This window comes from Phascolarctos cinereus, unplaced genomic scaffold, assembly GCF_003287225.1.
Source record: "Phascolarctos cinereus isolate Bilbo 61053 unplaced genomic scaffold, phaCin_HiC Scaffold_9;HRSCAF=440, whole genome shotgun sequence".
Taxonomy (NCBI): Eukaryota; Metazoa; Chordata; class Mammalia; order Diprotodontia; family Phascolarctidae; genus Phascolarctos; species Phascolarctos cinereus.
The window spans coordinates 196763117-196781941 of NW_027556402.1; the positions used below are offsets into that span (position 1 = coordinate 196763117).

The 18825-nt window shown below is 38.0% G+C and overlaps 1 protein-coding gene across 1 annotated transcript in view; it reads left to right on the forward strand.

The window, feature by feature from the left end:
• Positions 1-18825, forward strand: part of NOP14 (NOP14 nucleolar protein) — a 60813-nt gene that overhangs the window by 8084 nt on the left and 33904 nt on the right. The window contains exons 2-3 of the mRNA XM_020992166.1: positions 15030-15164; positions 15840-15981. Of these exons, the coding sequence (XP_020847825.1) occupies positions 15030-15164; positions 15840-15981 (277 nt within the window). The remainder of the gene's footprint in view (positions 1-15029; positions 15165-15839; positions 15982-18825) is intronic.

Consider the following 18825-nt stretch of genomic DNA (forward strand, 5'->3'; position numbering starts at 1 on the left):
TTCTTTGTGAGACTGGAAAACAGTCATTTTGAGTAGTTTTTCTGTTGGTATGATAAGCTGCTTAAAGGAAGAGAGGGACTTTGTGAAGCCAAGGGAAGGCATGTGGGACAGCCATTGCAAAGGCATGGAAACAGGGGATGGAGTGTTATGGGTGAGAAACCGAGAGCAGGCCAATTTGACTCTATTGCAAAGTGTGGTAGGTAGGTAATAATATCCAGTGAGACTACAAAGAAGTTGGGACCTAGTGAAGCAGTTTGGAACTCTGCCCAAGAAGCTGCTAAACTGTGTGCACCTTTTGATCCAGTAATATCACTATGAGGGTCAGTACCCTCAAAAAAGTCAAAGAAAGAAGAAAAGGATCTATATGTATAGAATATTTATAGCAAGTCTTTTGTGATGGCAAAAAACTAGGAACTGAGAGGGCTGCTGTCACTTTGCTGAGCAAATTGTGGTATATGAATGTGATAGAGTACTCTTGTGTTATAAGAAATAATGAAAGGAATGGCTTCAGAGAAACCTGGGAAAACATGTATAAACTTATACTGAGTGAACAGAACTGAACCAGAGGACTTTATGCCATTACAACTTGGAAATCCCTAAGAACTCTAAGGTTCCAGAGGACTCGTTATAAAACGTGATACCTATCTTCCTGTCTGAGGTCCTGGACTCAGAGCACATAGTGAGACACATCATTTTTGGACACAGCAATGGAGTCATTTGTTTTACTTGACTGTGTATATGTTACAAGGGTTTTGTTTGTTTTCGTCTTCTGTGGATTGGGAGAGTCAGGAGGGAAAGAAAACAGATTTGTTCATTGAAAAAAATAAATTTTTAAAAATGGAAGACAAAAGATAGTTTGGGGCAAGGTTGTGAAGGGCTTTAAAGACTAAGCATAGAAGTTTATATTTTACCCTAGAGGTATTAGTGGGTTGATTTGAGTAGGAAAAGCATATAGTCAGATGCCTGAGGAAAGTAGGTGTTCCAGACATTAAATGCCTGCCTTGTACAAAGTACTATGCTTATTCTTTACACTTTGAATCAATTATTTGACTTTAGAAATGTGGTTTACTGTGGAATATACAATGAGAAAGGCTACCTGTTCCCTAATCATTATGCCAAGCCCTGAAAGTACAAAGACGAAAAGCAACACAGTCCCAGCCCCCAAGGACTTCATGTGTGTTAAGTAAAATGTCTTGTTCCACTTCGGCATTGTTTGTACAGTTCCTCTGTAAATCTCCCCCTGCCTTCCTTGGTGGCACAGGAAAGGAACTTAAAAGTACCAACAAAGTCCCTGAAGGAAACTGTTAGAAGATCTCCAGTTAAGATGGCTGAATGAATGGTGTCAGAAGAGACCACCTCTCATACTTGTTTTCCAGCAGAGATCCAGTAATAGCCCCTAACCAAATAATGATCAAGAAATCCAAAGAGAAACTACAGTGACTTCATCTATACCAGAAGTACACAAAAAGACAAAACAGAAAACTAAAAAACACCAAGAAAAAGGCCTTGCCAAAAAAACCTCCTTAAATACAGGCAAACAAGACAAAAACCTGGCAGCATGAACCGGAGGTAGGTACTCCCGGGACACCTAAAGCCTATATAATCAGTGCCAGAGGGCAGGAGACTGAAGAGCTTTGAGGATGCTTCAGGGTAGTCAGAAACATACAATGCTACAGCTAAAAACTAGCACTGGAGCCATAAGTACAGATTGAGATGCCCAAGTGGCTCCAGAAATCCGTAGGCTTCTGGCTAGAAATGAGCCAAAGGGATGATACCTAACGCTCTGACCTTTAACAATCTAAGGGATCTAAAAATTACTAGCGCTCTGAAGGCAAACACTAGGAGAAGATGAAAACCAGCCACAGGAGGGGAGGTGATTATCATCAGAGCCAATCAAGACCCAGTCTCCCTACCTAAGAGAGAGAGAGACTGGGAGAGCATTGGCCCTGGCCCTGGTGCTGAGCCCCAATTTGGAAACAAGACTAGGGAAATAAGAGTAAACAGAGGAAGATACTGGTCACAGTAAAGAAATCCAGTGGATCAAGAGATGCCCAAGTTGCCAATCCAGGGGAACAAAATAACACTACAACAACTTTAAACAGAACCTCAATGAAAATTGTCTTGGCCACAAGTATTACAATAGTATCTGAAAGAACAAGGAAAAAAAATTATGAATGAAATAGCACTTAGTACAGTGACAAGCACTTGTCCGTTGCTTAGTAAATACATGTTGACTTAATTTGAAGTGAGAGCTTTAGAGGAAAGCATTGTAAAGAGAATCAGTAATTGAGAATGGGGGTCAGCAAACTATGTTCCACAGACCAAATCCAGCCAGCTGCCTGTATACAGCCCATGAGCTAAGAGTGGGTTTTTTAAAAAACATTTGGGGGGGCAGAGCCAAGATGGAGGAGGGAAAGCAGCAACTTGCTTGAGCTGTCCCCCCAACACCTCCAAATACCTGTGAAAAATGTCTCTAAACAAATTCTAAAGCAGCAGAACCCACAAAAAGACAGAGTGGAACGAATTTCTAGCCCAAGACAACCTGGATGATCGATCAGAAAGGTATATCGCACTTGGCTGAGAGCACAGCGCAGCGTGGTGTGGGCGCGCAGGCCACAGGGAACCTGGAGTAGGCCTCAGAGGACTGAATCGCAGGCAGCTGTGGCAGTTTCCAGACTCTTCAATCCACAAATGCCAAAGACAACTTAGAAGGTCAGTGGGAAAAGTTTGTTTCTATGGTGCTGAGAGAGGAAGGTGGGGTCTCAGCTCCAGTTCCCTAAGAACTGGGGGGGGGAGCAGCTGCCTCCTGAGCTTCCGACCCACAGACTGAGGGGGGATCAAGTGGCTGGTCAGAGGGGATTGCAGGGATCTCTCTGCTGGTGCTGAGGCAGGAATCTCTTGCTTTGCCCGTGCTTGGATCTGGGTCACAGTTCTGGGCGGCGGTCCTGGGTTGAGGAGGAGCGCTGGCGTGGTGGAACTTGTAGTGGCTGTGGACAGGAAACCTTCCTCTCAGTTCAGGGCAGAAAGGAGTGCTTGTGGTCACTAATAGACCACAGCACAGGTCAGGAAAGGAGTAAACACCTCACCCCTTATCATACCACCTTGCAAGAACTGAAAATTTATGGGTCCCTACAAGTATCTCTGAAAACAGCTATATAAACTTGGGACAGTACATTCTCCACATTGGAAGCAGACTCTTACCTTAACAAAGAGTTTAAAACTCAGGTAATTGGCTGAGACTATATTATCTTACTTTGGTGACAAAGAAGATCAAAATATACAACCAGTAGAAGACAACAAAGTCAGAGCTCCTACATCCAAAGCCTCCAAGAAAAATATGAATCAGTCCCAGGCCTTGAAAGAGCTCAAAAGGGATTTTGAGAAGCAAGTAAGAGAAGTAGAGGAAAAACTGGGAAGAGAAATGAGAGTGATGCAAAAAATCATGAAAAACAAGTCAACAGCTTGCTAAAGGAGGCCCAAAAAAATACTAAAGAAAATAACACCTTAAAAAATAGCCTAACCAAAATGGCAAAAGAGGTCCAAAAAGCCAATGAGGAGAAGAATGCCCGAAAAAGCAAAATTGGCCAAATGGAAAAGGAAGTCCAAAAGCTTACTGAAGAAAATACTTCCTTAAAAATTAGCATAGAGCAATTGGAAGCCACTAGTGACTTTATGAGAAACCAAGACACTGTAAAACAAATCCAAAAATGAAAAATAGAAAAATGTGAAATATCTCACTGGAAAAACAGCTGACCTGGAAAATAGATCCAGGAGAGAGAATTTAAAAATTATTGGACTGTCTGAAAGCCATGATCAAAAAAAGAGCCTAGACATCATCTTTCAAGGAATTATCAAGGAAAACTGCCCTGATATAGAACCAGAGGCAAAATAGAAATGAAAGAATCCACCGATCTCCTCCTGAAAGAGATCCCCAAAGGAAAACTCGGAGGAACACTTTAGCCAAATTCCAGAGTTCCCAGGTCAAGGAGAAAATATTACAAGCTGCCAGAAAGAAGCAATTCAAGTACTGTGGAAACACAGTCAGGATAACACAAGATTTAGCATTAAAGGACCGCAGGGCATGGAATATAATATTCCAGAGTGCAAAGGAAACAGGATTACAACCAAGAATTGCCTACCCAGCAAAACTGAGTATAATCCTTCAGGGGAAAAAATGGTCATTCAGTGAAATAGAGGACTTTCAAGCATTCTTATGAAAAGACCAGAGCTGAATAGAAAATTTGACTTTCAAATACAAGACTCAAGTGGAACATGAAGAGGTAAACAGGAAAGAGAAATCATAAGAGACTTATTAAGGTTGAACTGTTTACATTCCTGCATGGAAAGATGATATTTGTAACTCATGAGACCTTTGTCAGTATTAGGGTGGTTGAAGGAAAAAAATTATATATATGTATATATATATATAGATAGATAGATAGAGGGCACAGGGTAAGTTGAAGATTAAGGGGTCATATCTGGAGACTAAAATTAAGGGATGAGAGAAGATTATGTTCAGAGAAGAAAGGGAGAGGTAGAATGGGGTAAATTATCTCACAAAAAAAAAAGAAAAGTCTTACAGTGGAGGGGAAATGGGGAAGGTAGAGGGAATGAGTGAATCTTATTCTCATAGGATTTGGCTTAAGGAGGGAATAACATACACATTCAATTGGGTAGGAAATCTGTCTTACCTACAGGAAAATAGGGGAGAAGGGGACAAGAGAGCAGGGGATGATAGAGAGGAGGGCAGATTGGGAAAGGGGTAATCAGAAGCAAATACTTCTGAGGAGGACAGGGTCAAAAGAAAGAATAGAATAAATGGGAGGGCAGGGTAAGATTAAGGGAAATAGAGTTAGTTTTTCACAACATGTCTACTATGGAAGTGTTTTGCATAACGGCACATATATAACCTATGTTGAGTTGCTTGCCTTTTCAATGAGTGGTGGGGAGGGGGAAGGGAAATTTGAAACCTAAAGTTTTAAAAACATGTGTTTAAAAAAAATGTTTTCACATGCTACTGGGAAATAAGAAATACAGGAAATGGGGTACAGAAGTCTGTCCTGCCCTACAGGAAAATAGAAGGGGAAGGGGATAAGAGAAGTGGGGGAGAGATAGAAGAGAGGACAGACTAGGGGAACGGATATTCAGAATGCATGCCATCTTGGGGTGGGGGGAAGGGGGAGATGGGGTGAAAATTTGGAACTCAAAATCTTGTGGAAGTAAATATTGAAAACTAAAAATAAATAAATTTATATTAAAAATAAATAAATAAATAAAGTAAAAAGCATTCTGTACAGCCAGAGTTGTCATTCGTCGTTTAGAACAGAATGCAGTAAAAACTAACCCATGAGCAACTCTCTGAAAAGGAGAAGAGACCAGATAGAAATCGGGGGCTTCATGAGACAGAAAGAAATATGGGACCAAAATCTAAGATTTTTAAAAAATGGGAAATGTAAAGTATCTACTACTTTCAAAAAAAAAACTGACTTGAAAAACAAGTCAGGGAAAGAGAATCTAAAAATCGTTAGATTCCCTCAACACTTTCACCCTCCCCCCACCAAAAAAACCCTAACTGAATATCATATCATAAGTAATCATAAATGAAACTACTTGTATCTGTTAGAACCAGAAGGCAAACTGGAAATAGAATTTGCCAGTCACCTACTGGAAGAAACTCAAAAATGAAAACTTCCAAGAACATCTTAGCCACAATCCAAACTTCTAGGTCAAAGAAAAAGTACTAGAAACAGCCAGAAAGAAAGAGTTCAAGTTCCAAGGATCCACAAGATTTGTGGTTAGCACTATAGAGGTGAGGAAACTTTGAAATACTCTTACCAAAAGAAAACTAAAAAAATTTACAACCTAGAATAATTCAATCTGCAAGTGTTAAGTATAATGCTACAGTGGGAAAAAGTGGACTTTGAGTGGGATTACGAACTTTCAGACATTCCTGTTGAAAATTCCAGAGCTTAATAGAAATTCTGTATTGAAAATATAGGAATCAAAAGAAACATTTACATTTGAACAAATTGAAAAGGCTAAATTATGGTCACATGTTTGCGTTGTAATAATTTGGAAAGAAGAAATAAGGGTGCTTTAAGTGTCTTCAAGAGTCATTGAGGGAGACAGTAGGACTGGTAGGAAAATTTGTTTTGTTTTTTATGTTCTTAAGAAAAGAAAGGGGAAGGGAAAAGCAGAAAGACGGTTAAGATTCACGATTTCTCATAATCGGAGTAGGTGAGAAAACTACAAAATTAGAAGAAGAAGGGATAGGGGAAGCAGGCACCATAAGCTTAATGCTTACTTGGACCGGACAAAGGAGAGTTTAACACTCTCAAACAAAATTTAGTGTAGAAACACAGTAAGCTCAACAGGGGAACAGGTAGGGAAAGGAAAAGGGGATGTTTTAAGAGACAAAATAATACCTAGAAGAGAATAGACACAAATCAAAATTCTACTTTGGAGGGTGCATAGGATAGGGAAGGAGAGATTGAAAGGAAGAAAAAAAGGGTAAGAACCAGTGATGGAAGAAGAAAGGAAGAGTACTAGAGTGGGAGCAGATCATTTCTATTCTATTTTCACTTGTCTTGATCACATCCTCTTTAACTACTTTTATCCTTGGGGGAGTAAGGGAGGAGAAGTGAAGAAAAAATATAAGAGGATATAATAGAAGAAAATGCACAATTAACAGTTGTAACCATGAGTATGAATGAGAGCAGCTGACCCATAAAACAGAAGAAAATAGTAGAAAACAAAATCCAGCAATAATTTGTTTATAAAAAGTACACGTAAAGATTCATACAGAATTGAGAGAGAGTACTAGAGAAGAATTTGTTGTGTGTTAGGTGAATTTTAAAAAGCTAGGATAGCAATCAATATCTCAGACTGAAAAAAAAAGGTAAAACTTGGGCAGCTAGGTGGTGCAGTAGATAGAGCTCTGACACTTGACACTTACTAGCTGTGTGACTCTGGGCAAGTCACTTGACCCCCATTGCCTCACCAAAAAGAAAAAAGAAAACAAACAAAACAGTAAAAATAGTCATGGTTAAAAGAAACAGGGAAAATTATACTTAAAAGAATCATTGAGAGTGAAATGATGTCAGTATGTTATATATGTGCACTAAATGGCATCTAAATACTTAAAGGAAAAAAAAGTTGGTTAAAATACAAGAGGAGGTACATAGCAAAACTATAATAGTTGAGGTTCTTTCTGATGTAGACAAAGCCAACAAAAAGCGAAACAAGAAATAAGTTAAGGACTTGAGAAAGTTTCTGAAAGTTAGATGTGATAGATCTCTGACAATTACTGAATGGCAATTGACAGAGCACTTTTACAAAAATTGACCATGTTAAAGCACAAAAATCTCATAAATGCTGAAAAACAAAAATATTAAATATCTTTCACTGATCATAACTCAAAAATTATATTCAATAAAGGGACTTTGGGAAAAAATAGTTTATCTTTTAAATGGAGGCTAAATAATTTAGTCCTAGAGCAGACCTGTACAACCTCAGCCTCCAGGTTGGCCTGCGAGCATGCCAAAGGATTTCAGTGGCCAGTGAAAATGATGAATGAAACATCAGATATACAAGATCTAGAAATAGTTGAACATTAATAGCATTGTGTTTGATAAACTGAAAAACACTATTGTAGTAAAGATTCAGTGTTAAGCAACTATGGATAGAGAAAATATATTTGATCAAGAAGCATGGACAATAAAATGAACAGTTTTGATTATAGGAAATTGGAAAGGGGCACAAATAAAATCAATGCAATTAAAAGGGAAGCAGTTACCTTGGGAAAAAATATTTGCAGCATATTTCTCTAATAAATTAAAGTCTGGTACCCAAGATATAAAAGGAATTGATTAAACTATGTTTAGGACAAAAGACATTCCTTAGTAGGTAAGAGGTTAAAGGATATGGATAGGCAGTAGTCAAAAAGAAATGCAGGTTGTCAAAAAATTTTTTTAAATGTTCCAAGTCATTAACCAATAATAAGAGAAATAAAAATTAGAACAACTTTGAGCTTCCACCTCACACCCTTCAAATCAATAAAGATGATAAAAAGGGAAATGGCAATTTAGGGGGAGCTATGGAAGAGCAGGCACATTAATGCACCATTGCTGGAGCTGTAAACTGGTCTAGCCATTCTGGGGAGCAATTTGGAACTATGCCCAAAAAGTCACTAACCTGTCCCTAGCCGTTGACCCGGTAATATCTGTATTAAGCACAAAGCCCCCAAAGAGATCAGAGAAAGGAGGAAAGGACATATTTGTACAAAAACACTAATAGTCATTTTTGCAAAGAATTGTAAACTGACAGGGTGTTCATCCATCAGAAAATGACTGAACCGGTAATGGTATTTGCATTTGAATGCTAGAGTGCTATACAAAATGATGAAGGAGATGGTTTTAGAAGAACTTAAGAAGACTTGTATGCAAACTAAAGTGAACAGAACCAAGAAAACAGTTTTTACAGTAAAAGCAATATTGTAAAGATAATCAGCATTGAAAGACTTAGTAACCAATCAGCTTCATGAGCAGCCACAATTCCAAAGGACTCATAACGAAATGTGCTGTCCACCTCCACATAGAGATCTGATGGACTCAGAGTGCAGATTTAAGCACTTTCTTCTATTTCTTGCTTTGTGTGTATGGGGAGTGAGGGGGAGGGGGGTATAGCTAATGTGAAATTTTGTTTTGCATGTCTATGCATATTTGTAATGAGTTTTATTTTTCTTGCCTTCTTAGTGGGTAGGAGAAGGGGGGAGGAAAGGGAGAGAATTTGGAGGTGAAAATAAAATAAAATTGAATTTAAACATTGAATGCCTGGGAGTCTATCCCATTTAAAAATTTTGACAGACTTTTCTCACAGTAGTTTATATCGTTCTGCTTGTTTGGCAAAGGGTGCAAGGAAGAGGTCACAGCAAAGAGACTAGATCTGTGATTTTATTGGTACAGGGAGCTTGGTGAGGAATGCTGCTAGTGAAGGTCAGCGCTTTTTTCTCCAGTTTATGGTCTTTGAGAGTTGCCTGAGTCACTTAGAGGTCAAGAGATTTGGGCAAAGGCACATAGCCAGTATGTATGAGAGGCAGGATTGAATTCTAGTCTTTGGGACTTTAAAGCCAGCTCTGTATCCACTATGGGCAGCTAGGTGGTGCAATGGATAGAGCACTGGACCTGGAGGCAGGAAGTACTCTTCTTCCTGACAGCCTCGGGCACACCAGCTATGTGACCCTGGGCAAGTCATTTAACCCTGTTCGCCTCAGTTTCCTCAAGTGTAAAATGAACTGGAGAAGAAAATGGCAAACCACTCCAGTATCTCTGCCAAGAAAATCCCAAATAGGTCACAGAGTGGGACACAACTGAACAACTGCCTATTCTATCCACTGTGTCTGTGCCATGCTGGCCCTCATTTGTTGAGCTGAAACAAAATCTGTGATGCTTGAGGGGACTCCCTCAGAGATCCAGGCATTACCCCTTCATGAGTATGTCAGACCACCCCACTCAGCCTGTTAAAGTGTTTCATTTTTATAAACTTTGTCTAGCGTTCAGTCATGTACTTTAATCTTGAGTAAGGGATCTAGTATTATGAATGTGCAGAACTTTGTTTCAGGAAGAAACATCCATGGCTAAAGAAGGAATCTTTCATATTATTGCTTCTTTTCAAATATTCTGTAACCATGAACCACAATTATAGGCTCCTGAATATTCTCAAAATTGGAAATCTTATGTGCTACGGGTCATTTGTATTACTTTATTCATGTTGTATTTGTAGGAAACTCAAAACAAGCTCCTACTTTTTTGACCTTGTGAAAATCGCTGGGCCTCCTGCTCCCTCATCTGTAAAATGAAAGGGTTGGGCTAGGCTAGGTAATCTCTCAAGTCCCTTCCTTGTCTAAATCCTGTACTCCCACTTGAGAGTAGAAAGGATCTACTTTCAGTAGAAAGAAGAAGAATATAAGATGATCAAGGTCACTTTATATGTAATGAAATAAACACATAGTGAAGAGGACCTGACATTGTTGTAGCATTGCCTTAGCATTGTGAATGTCTCCAAGGAGAATCTGTGTGACTCAAGAACGTGTAAAACTTATCATGATGCATGTTTCCCACAAACAGCTATAGTGCCTATTTTAGAATTCTATTCTAAGTGTTACTGGGTGGTCCATAACTTGGATTTATTAGTCCCGTCAAAATTTTGAGCTGTATTTTTGTGGGAAAGAGTGCTTGAAAACATAACCATTTGAAATTATGCTAGCTTTTATGAGGGTCAGGCTTGCTTGCTGTTTAATATTTCTAGCCATTTGTTCACAAGGATTACTCTTCTCTTTTTCTTCTCTGTTTGATCAGACATAGCCACACCGTTGGTATAAGTCCACCGCTTAAATTTCCCAAGCCATGCCCACGTATGTTAAACAGTTAAGACTCCAAGTTTGATCCTGCATCATCAAATTGAGCTTTTAGTGTTACTGCACAGTAAACTCTCAGTTTTCTTCGCCTTAATTCCCTCTCAAACACCTACTGTTATTGACCTGAATACTTAGAAGAGTAATATGTAAAAAAATGGAGGAGAAACGCAGAACCAAAAGAAAAATGTGGAAGTAGGGGAGGGCTCCTTGAAATCTTTGTCAAGCCATTCATTGCCAGCAGGCCAGGCTCTGGAACACAATAGCAGAGCTGTTGCTGTGTGAAGAGCTTGTGTTCTAAGAAGTTATGCTTTAACTCTTATCCTTTACAAAGGCATTGACCGATTTCTGAAGTTCTATTCAAAGTGCTAAAATTGTATTGCAGGAGTAGTTATTGAATTATTTCCATCCTCCTTGGATGGTGAAGAGAGTGGATTGTCTGGCTTTATTAAAGTATGGTAGCCAAAGTACCATTTTCATGTACAGAGATATTTTGGGAAGAAATCAAGAAAAATGTTTTCCTCGCGTAATTCCTCCCTGGATAGATTTGTTTGTTCTGCTTTGAAACGTCAACCACTGCTGGCACTACAGCCTTCGCTAAGTAGGCTTTGTCCTTGCCAGGGCAGACAGACTGCTAAATTAAAGGAGCCGCCGACTTTCTGCCGACATCAGATACAGAGCGGGAGAGGAAATCAGAACCCATTTGATACGTCTCGACCTCCTGGAGCTGCATCTCAATCCACCTGTCCATGTCTGTTTTCTTCTTACTTGCTCCTGCTCTTGTGTTGTTGCTGGAGTGTGTGTCTGTCTGTCCCCTTTTAGATCTCCCACTTCAGAAAGGAAATGGGGCAAAGACCTTGTTTGGTCTTCTTTTGGACCAAAGATAGTTAATCCAGAAATTTGAACGGAGGGAGAACTATCTCTTAAGGCCACATGTGGCCTCGAAGCCCGAGATTCCCCCCCCCCAGTCTAGACTGTTCTCACAAATTCACTTGTAATCTCCCTGCTGCTAACCATTTTTCAAGAATAAGAGAACGTGAAGAAGGAAGAGGGAAATGTTAGAGGATCTGAAGTCTGAATGACTTTGCCGTGGATTGCTTTGTAACTGTGGTTGAGTCACTGTTCTTTACTAAATAGGAGTGAGATCTCAAATAATTATCCATTCCCACCTCCAAACACTTCTTTTTAGAGTGAAAGAAAGATTGCAAGGGAAGAGTTATTCATGTGCAGTGTACCATATTCGTCTTTAGGTGTGATTGAATTAACTTATGAGTTATCTGTTCCTAAAATAACAGATTACTTATAGTATGTTATCATTTGTAAAGCTGTGTTTTTAACCAGTTGCTTTCTGTAGGTTTTCTACAACCTAATCCTTAAATAATGGAGCCACTTCTGGGCCTGGAGTCAGGAAAACCTGAATTCAGATGCAGCCTCAGACACTTATTAGTTGTGTGTGTTCCTGGGCAAGTCACTTAACTTATGTTTGCCTCAGTTTTTTCAAGTGTAAAATAAGAATAATAATAGCATCTAATTCTCAGGGTTGTTATGAGGAGCAAACATGATAGTATTTGTAAAGCAAAGTTCTACTTATAATTTAATATAATTATTATAGGTATAATTGTAAATATAATAAATATTATTTTAGTTTTGAGAATCTGTTATTTTTTTCTGTGTTGGTAGTCCCTCACTCTTTGCAGATCAGAACCCCTCTGTGCCTTAGGAGACTGTCTTCATGAGTTGCCTTGGCCAAAAAATTCATTCCCATTAACCATTATTCTTTTTCTGATTCTTTCCAGACTTGGAAAGATTGGGCCCGTATGAGAAACTTTTCTAGATTGGTGTTGGACCTACCAGAGCATAAATTACTTTGGTATATCATTCAAAAACACCTGATCCTCTCTTAAACCTATATGAGGCTTTGAAAACAGGCATTTTGGAGAGAAAAAAAATCTCTTGAAAAATGTTGCCTTGGTCTGAGACTCTAAGACTTAAGAGAATAATCATATTACTTCTTAGGATCCTATATTTAGAGTCAGAAGTCTCATTAGAGGCCTTCATGTCGACCACCTCACCTCATTTATAACAGATGAGGAAATCTCAGAATCCTAGATTTGAAAGGGACTTCAGAGGCTGTATAGCACATCTTATACCTGAAAAATATCCCATTCTACAGCATACCCAGCAAAAGGTCAAATCTTTTATTGAAGACTTCCAGTGAGCAGGAACCCACAACCTCCTAATGCAACCCATTTATTTTTGGATAGTTTTTGTTAAGAGACTTTTCTTTATATCAGGTTTAAATTTAAGCTATTCCCCAATTGATAAATGGTCAAAGGATATGAACAGGCAGTTTTCAGATGAAGAAATTAAAGGTATCTGTAGTCATATGAACAAATGCTCTAAATCATTCTCGATTAGAGAAATGCAAATTTAACTCTGAGGTACCGCCTCCCACCTATCAGATTGGCTAATATGACAGAAAAGGAAAATAATAAATGTTGGAGAAGATGTGGGGAAATTGGGACACTAATGCATTATTGGCAGAGTTGTGAACTGATCCAACTATTCTGGAGAGCAATTTGGAACTCTACCCAAAGGGCACTCAAACTGTGTATACCTTTTGATACAGTAATACCACTACTAGGTCTGTATCCCAAAGAGATCATAAAAATGGGAAAAGGACCTACACGTACAAAAATATTTATAGTAGCTTTTTTGTGGTGGCAAAGAAATGGAAATTGAGGGAATGCTCATCAGTTGAAGAATGGCTGAACAAGTTGTGGTATATGAATGTAATGGAATACTATTGTGCTGTAAGAAATGATGAGCAGGTGGATTTCAAGAAAAACCTAGAAAGACTAACATGAACTGATGCTGAGTGAAGTGAGCAGAACCAGGAGACCATTGTACACAGTAACAGCCACATTGTGCAGTGATCAGCTGTGATAGACTTAGCTCTTCTCAGCATTACAATGATCCAAAACAATTAATTTGAAAAAACTCCTGATGGAAAATGTCCTCTACATCCAGAGGAATAACTATGGAGTCTGAATGCAGCCCAAAGCATATACTATTTTCACTTTTCTTGTTGTTTTTTTTTTCTTTGTAGTTTTTCTCTTTTGATCTGTTTCTTCTTTCACAACATGACTAATGTGAAAATATGTTTAACATGATTGCGCGTATATAGCCTATATCAGATTGCTTGCCATCTGGGGGAGAGGAGAGAGGGAGGGAGGAAAATTTGGAACTCAGAATCTTATAAAAAATGAATGTTGAAAATTGTCTTTACATGTAATTGGGGAAAAAAATTCTAATTTTAAAAAAAAGTTTAAATTTACCTCTTTTTAACTAGCCCTTTGTTCTGAAGTCTGCCCTTGGGAGCCAAGCAGAAAAAAATCTAATTCCTATTCCATGTATCAGCTCTTCAAATACTTGAATGCTGTTATCCTGCCCCCAAAGTCTTCTTTTCTCTAGGCTAAACATACCCAATTTCTTCAACTTATCCTTATATTTACAATTACAAAACACTTTTCACACAAAGTTAGATCCAAGCAATTGGAAAAATATTAATTGCTCATGGTTAGTCCAAGCCAATATAATAAAAATGACACTTCTACCTAAATTAATCAATCTGCCGTACCAAACTACCAAAAAATTATTTTATAGAGCTAGAAAAAAATTAATGTTTAATAAATGCTTTATTCATTCATCTGCAAATTTGATGAGCGTCCCAACTATATCTTTATCTGACTGATTGATAAAAATATCAAATAACACAGAACCAAGCATAATCCATCTATCCATTCCCAGCACATATAAAAGCCAAGTGTAACCTGTGATAAGTATTATTTTTCTGTTTTTTCTTGTCAAAAAAAAAATCTCCTTTTAGTTTTAACAGACCGTATTTGAGAGCAGCCTATATTTGGACCAATACGGTAAATTTTCTCTCCCTTTATCATCCAAGGGATCTAAACTTATTCCATTTTTTTCCAAATAAAGCAAGCCTAATGTAAACACATTACTAGTTTTAGCTGCCACAGCTGAAAAAGCAGTTCAGTATATTTGGCTTGTCTACTTTATGGACCCTTTAGCACTGTGAGCATCCCACTGACAAAACTAGCTGATTTGCTGATTTCTTTTCCTATCTAAAAATGGAGTACTAGTGGTTCAGTTTCCCCCATTTAAAAAATGCTGATAGTGATCTTGAGAAACAGATTAACATACTAAAAGAATCATTGGATTTGGAGACAGAAAACCTGGGTTTCAGCTCCAAGCTGGTATTGCTCAATCAATTAGCTCTGTGATTATACACGTCATTTAATTGCTTAAATCCTACGCTGCTGATTCTGTAGAATGGGAATAATAACACTATGTACCTTAAAGAGTTGTTATAGAACAAATGAAATTATATATACGTATATAATTCACTAAACAATCATCTGTTATTAGGAGGAGGAGGAGAAGCCTTGTCTGAGTTCTTATTGTGTGAACCATGGTACTATATGGAAGAAAACCTAAATTCTGAGAGTCAGATTTCATCTTGCCGCACACGTTGTTTTTACTTGCCCTTTGGTCTTTGAAAGTTGTTTGTTAATTTGTTTTGTGTTTTGTTTTTCAGCGTACACAAACCCTACTGAAAGAGTACAAAGAAAGGGACAAGTCAAATGTATTTACAGATAAACGCTTTGGGGAATACAATACTAAAATAAGTCCAGAGGAAAAGATGATGAAGAGGTTTGCTCTGGAACGACAGGTATGGAAAATATGTGTTGTAGGGGAAGGTTGGGTTTGGCGTTTGAGGGTTTATTTTTTGGTTTTGGTTTTTTATTTCTGAGCTGTCACTTTATATAACCAGTGAAGACAGTCAGCCTGTTTTGTTCATTAAATATGCTTACCATTTAAGCATTTAATTATCCCTGGCCTCAGAACTGGCTACCTCACACTTGATACCTCTTATACATACTAAACCCCTCATAGAAAGAAGCTTAGTAAATATTAATTGAGTGGATAAACATCCTATCCAAAACAGATGTTATCTTGGCCTCCTGGCTGTTCTGGATCCCCTGCCACCTTTAGCATTTAAGCTATGGTTTATGGTGGCATGCCTAAAACTATTTAGTGTGCTTGTTTCTTAGAATGGACCTGGTGTGTGAAAATGGTTACTGATTGTCCGTTAAAATAAAAATTCCTCTTCTCTGGGTAATACTATATTCCTGTAGAATTTATTGAACAAAATTAAACTAATCCACCGATTAGAGAGTGAAGGACATGGAACAGAATAAAATTTGCAAAACAAAACAAAAAAAACCCAAATATGTAATTATGAAAAGTGTTTGTTACTATTTAGTTGAATGAACTTTGGCAGACTACCCCAAACTATTGTGAGAAATGTTAGGTAACTAATTAATGCTGGTTTCTGTTCTTCCAGCGTAACAATGAAAAGAAAAGCATTTATAATCTCAATGAAGATGAAGAATTAACTCATTATGGCCAATCTTTGGCAGATATTGAAAAATTTAATGACATTGTTGATAGTGACAGTGATACTGAAGAAAGAGGAATGTTATCTGGTAAGAATAATAGCAATATTATCACCTTATGCTAAGTTTCCTTCCTATTGATATGCTATTGTCCTTTTTCCTTTTGTTTCTAAAAGTAAATTGAGACCTGCAAAAGAAACACTGATGAACAAAAAAGATAAATTGACAAGTAATAACAGCCATAGACTTGGAAGGGACCTTTTAGATACCTGGTCTCATGTGTTTTATAAATGAAGCAAAGTGATAAACCCCAGAGAGAGAGTAACTTGCCCAAAGGCAATGCCAGACCTGCCACTGGAACTGGAATACTCTTTCTGTTCTACTTTCTGTGCTTGACCCTGTGCTGTTTAACATTTGTATAATTAACTTCGATAATAAAGGCATAAGTACAAATCAACCATAGGCATAGATCACCAATTTGTAAATGTCACAAAGCTTCAAGGAAGAGCTGACACACTGAGTCAAGATCCAGAAAGGTCTTGCCAGTTGAGAATGCTTGGCCAACCTGAACAAGATAAAATTAGAGAAAGTTCTACACTTAAGGGGAAAAAAGCAATTCCTCAACTTCAGAACAGGGGAGGTAAATATGTTACTCTTCAAGCCTATAATTTGTGATTTTGCTGTAAATCACACCATCATCATCATTATAATTATAATAGTAACCTGTAGCAGTTCCATTCTCCATTGAAATATTTCTCTGCTACGGCGTTATGGTATAGAAGTGACTCAGGGTTGGCATTACTGTGGCTCAGTAGCCAGATCTAACCCTACCACCTGTTTTGTATGGTCTACCAGCCCAGAATGGTTTTTACATTTTAAACAGGAAGTGGAATGGATTTGGCCATTAGACCATAATTTGCAGACCCTCGTCAGAGACTATTCCGTAGAAAGCTTGAAGAATAGGCCTATTGATATATATCGTGCCTGTCTTCTGAGAATTGGGATATGTGACTTCAGAAAGCTAATCAAAAAATTGTTCACTAAAGGATACATCTTTTTAGCCATAATGGCTAATGAAGGACATCTACCAATGTGGGGGAGGTGCTGTAGTCTATATCAGTACAAGGGACTACCTATACCCTGCAAAATAACCATTCCTTTGAAGTAATAGCCATCACATAGTATGTTTTATCTTTGTATACTTTTTTTACTAACAAAAGCAAATTTCTTTGAGAAGTGATGCCAATCTCTCTTTTTTTTTTTAAAGGGATGAACCCTAAGAAATTAAATGTTTTGCTTTCCTTTGTAAAAAGAAGTTAGAAATCAGGTCTTTCTACATCCTCTGCTTGTGAAATTACAGTAATGTAATTACGAATTGGGTTTTAGTTTTCGTTGACTTCAGGTCAGAATTTGTCAGCTTTTGCAAAATCTTGAGAACAATACAACACAAAGCTAAAAGATGTAATTTGGGCGGGGGAATTGTCATTTTTTTCCTTAAGCATATGGAAACCCAAGGAATATAAAGCATGTAACTGCCCTTTGATATTTGGATAAACCATTGGAAAAAAAAAAGGAATTGAAGCAACACATAGTTTAAAACCAGCTGTTCTGTGTAAGAACACTGGGAGGTAAAAAGCATGACTCTTAGGCAACATTGTTGTCAAATTATTCTGCCAGATGCTGGGTGATTTTTAAAGAGAAATGGTCACCATTTTATTTTTCCTTTCTCTTTTCAACTTTACATTGTTTCAGATCATTTTGTGGCTGTTCAACAATAAACTTCATGACTTTTGTCCTCCATTTGGCCTTTATGATTTACTGGATAGTGCTGAAGAGAGCACCTTCCTCTCCCAGATAAGTTCTGTTTTAACTTTTTTAGTAATAGATTGACCTCCACGATTTCTATAGTTGAAGTTATACACAAAACAATTGGTCTTGCATTTTCCAAAACTGAAGCCGTGGTTTCTAACATTGACCTGAACTCCAAGCTAGATGTTTTGGGATATTTTTGAGGGAAGTTTATTATAGCAGCCATCTAATTATGTGAGAGTGAGAAGGGAGGCATGTAATTTTTTCAGAATGATTTTAAAATGATATTTTGGGACATGGATGAATAAAAAATGGCAAAGCTTTTGAAATTGAATCTTTCCATACTCTTCTATCTCAATTAAAAAACAATTTAGTTGATAAGAGGGAGAGGAAACAAATGGAGGTGTAAATGACAGACATAATTTTTTTTATATCAATTGCAGAATTTTGTAGACATCTGAAATTTTGACTAGAATAATTTCCTTGTGGATTATGTGTTGCCTTTTGTAGAACTAGGAAGTTTTGGCAACACACAGTTTGTATTGTATGTGTTCATCTGTGTTTTGTCAATTTAGTGTCTTGGAATGTTTGACCTTGCCTAATTTTCCGCATCTGGTGTCTTGAAGGGTTGTGTAACATCCAAATGCCCTCTAGACAAAATCAGACCATCTTAGCATCTGCCAACAGAGCTACAGACCAGAACATTCCTACATCTTGTACCCCAGAATCCCCTAGTGACTCTAAATCAGTTGGTTCCAGACCCCTCTAAAAACCCCTTAACCAGTTAGTGCCTTCAAGGCAGCTTCTGACAATCTGGCTGTGCCAAACTTGAAATCACGAGAGCCCTTGACATTTAGCATGAACATGTCTCTTAAACTCAGTGAGATTCATTTTCCTCTTCTGTAAGATGGTGGTAAATACCTGCTGTAGTGTCTACCTCACAGGATTAGTATGAGGATCCAAACCTTCAGGCACTTTGTAAGTGTCAGTCCTTATCGTGAGGAGGATGTATCTGGGTCAGGAATATTTCATTCTCACGGCCATTGCTGTACCATCTTGGGGGTCCTGTGGGGGGTTATCTTCTCTTCCCCCCCCCGCCAAATCATTTGGGAACTTTCTACGAGA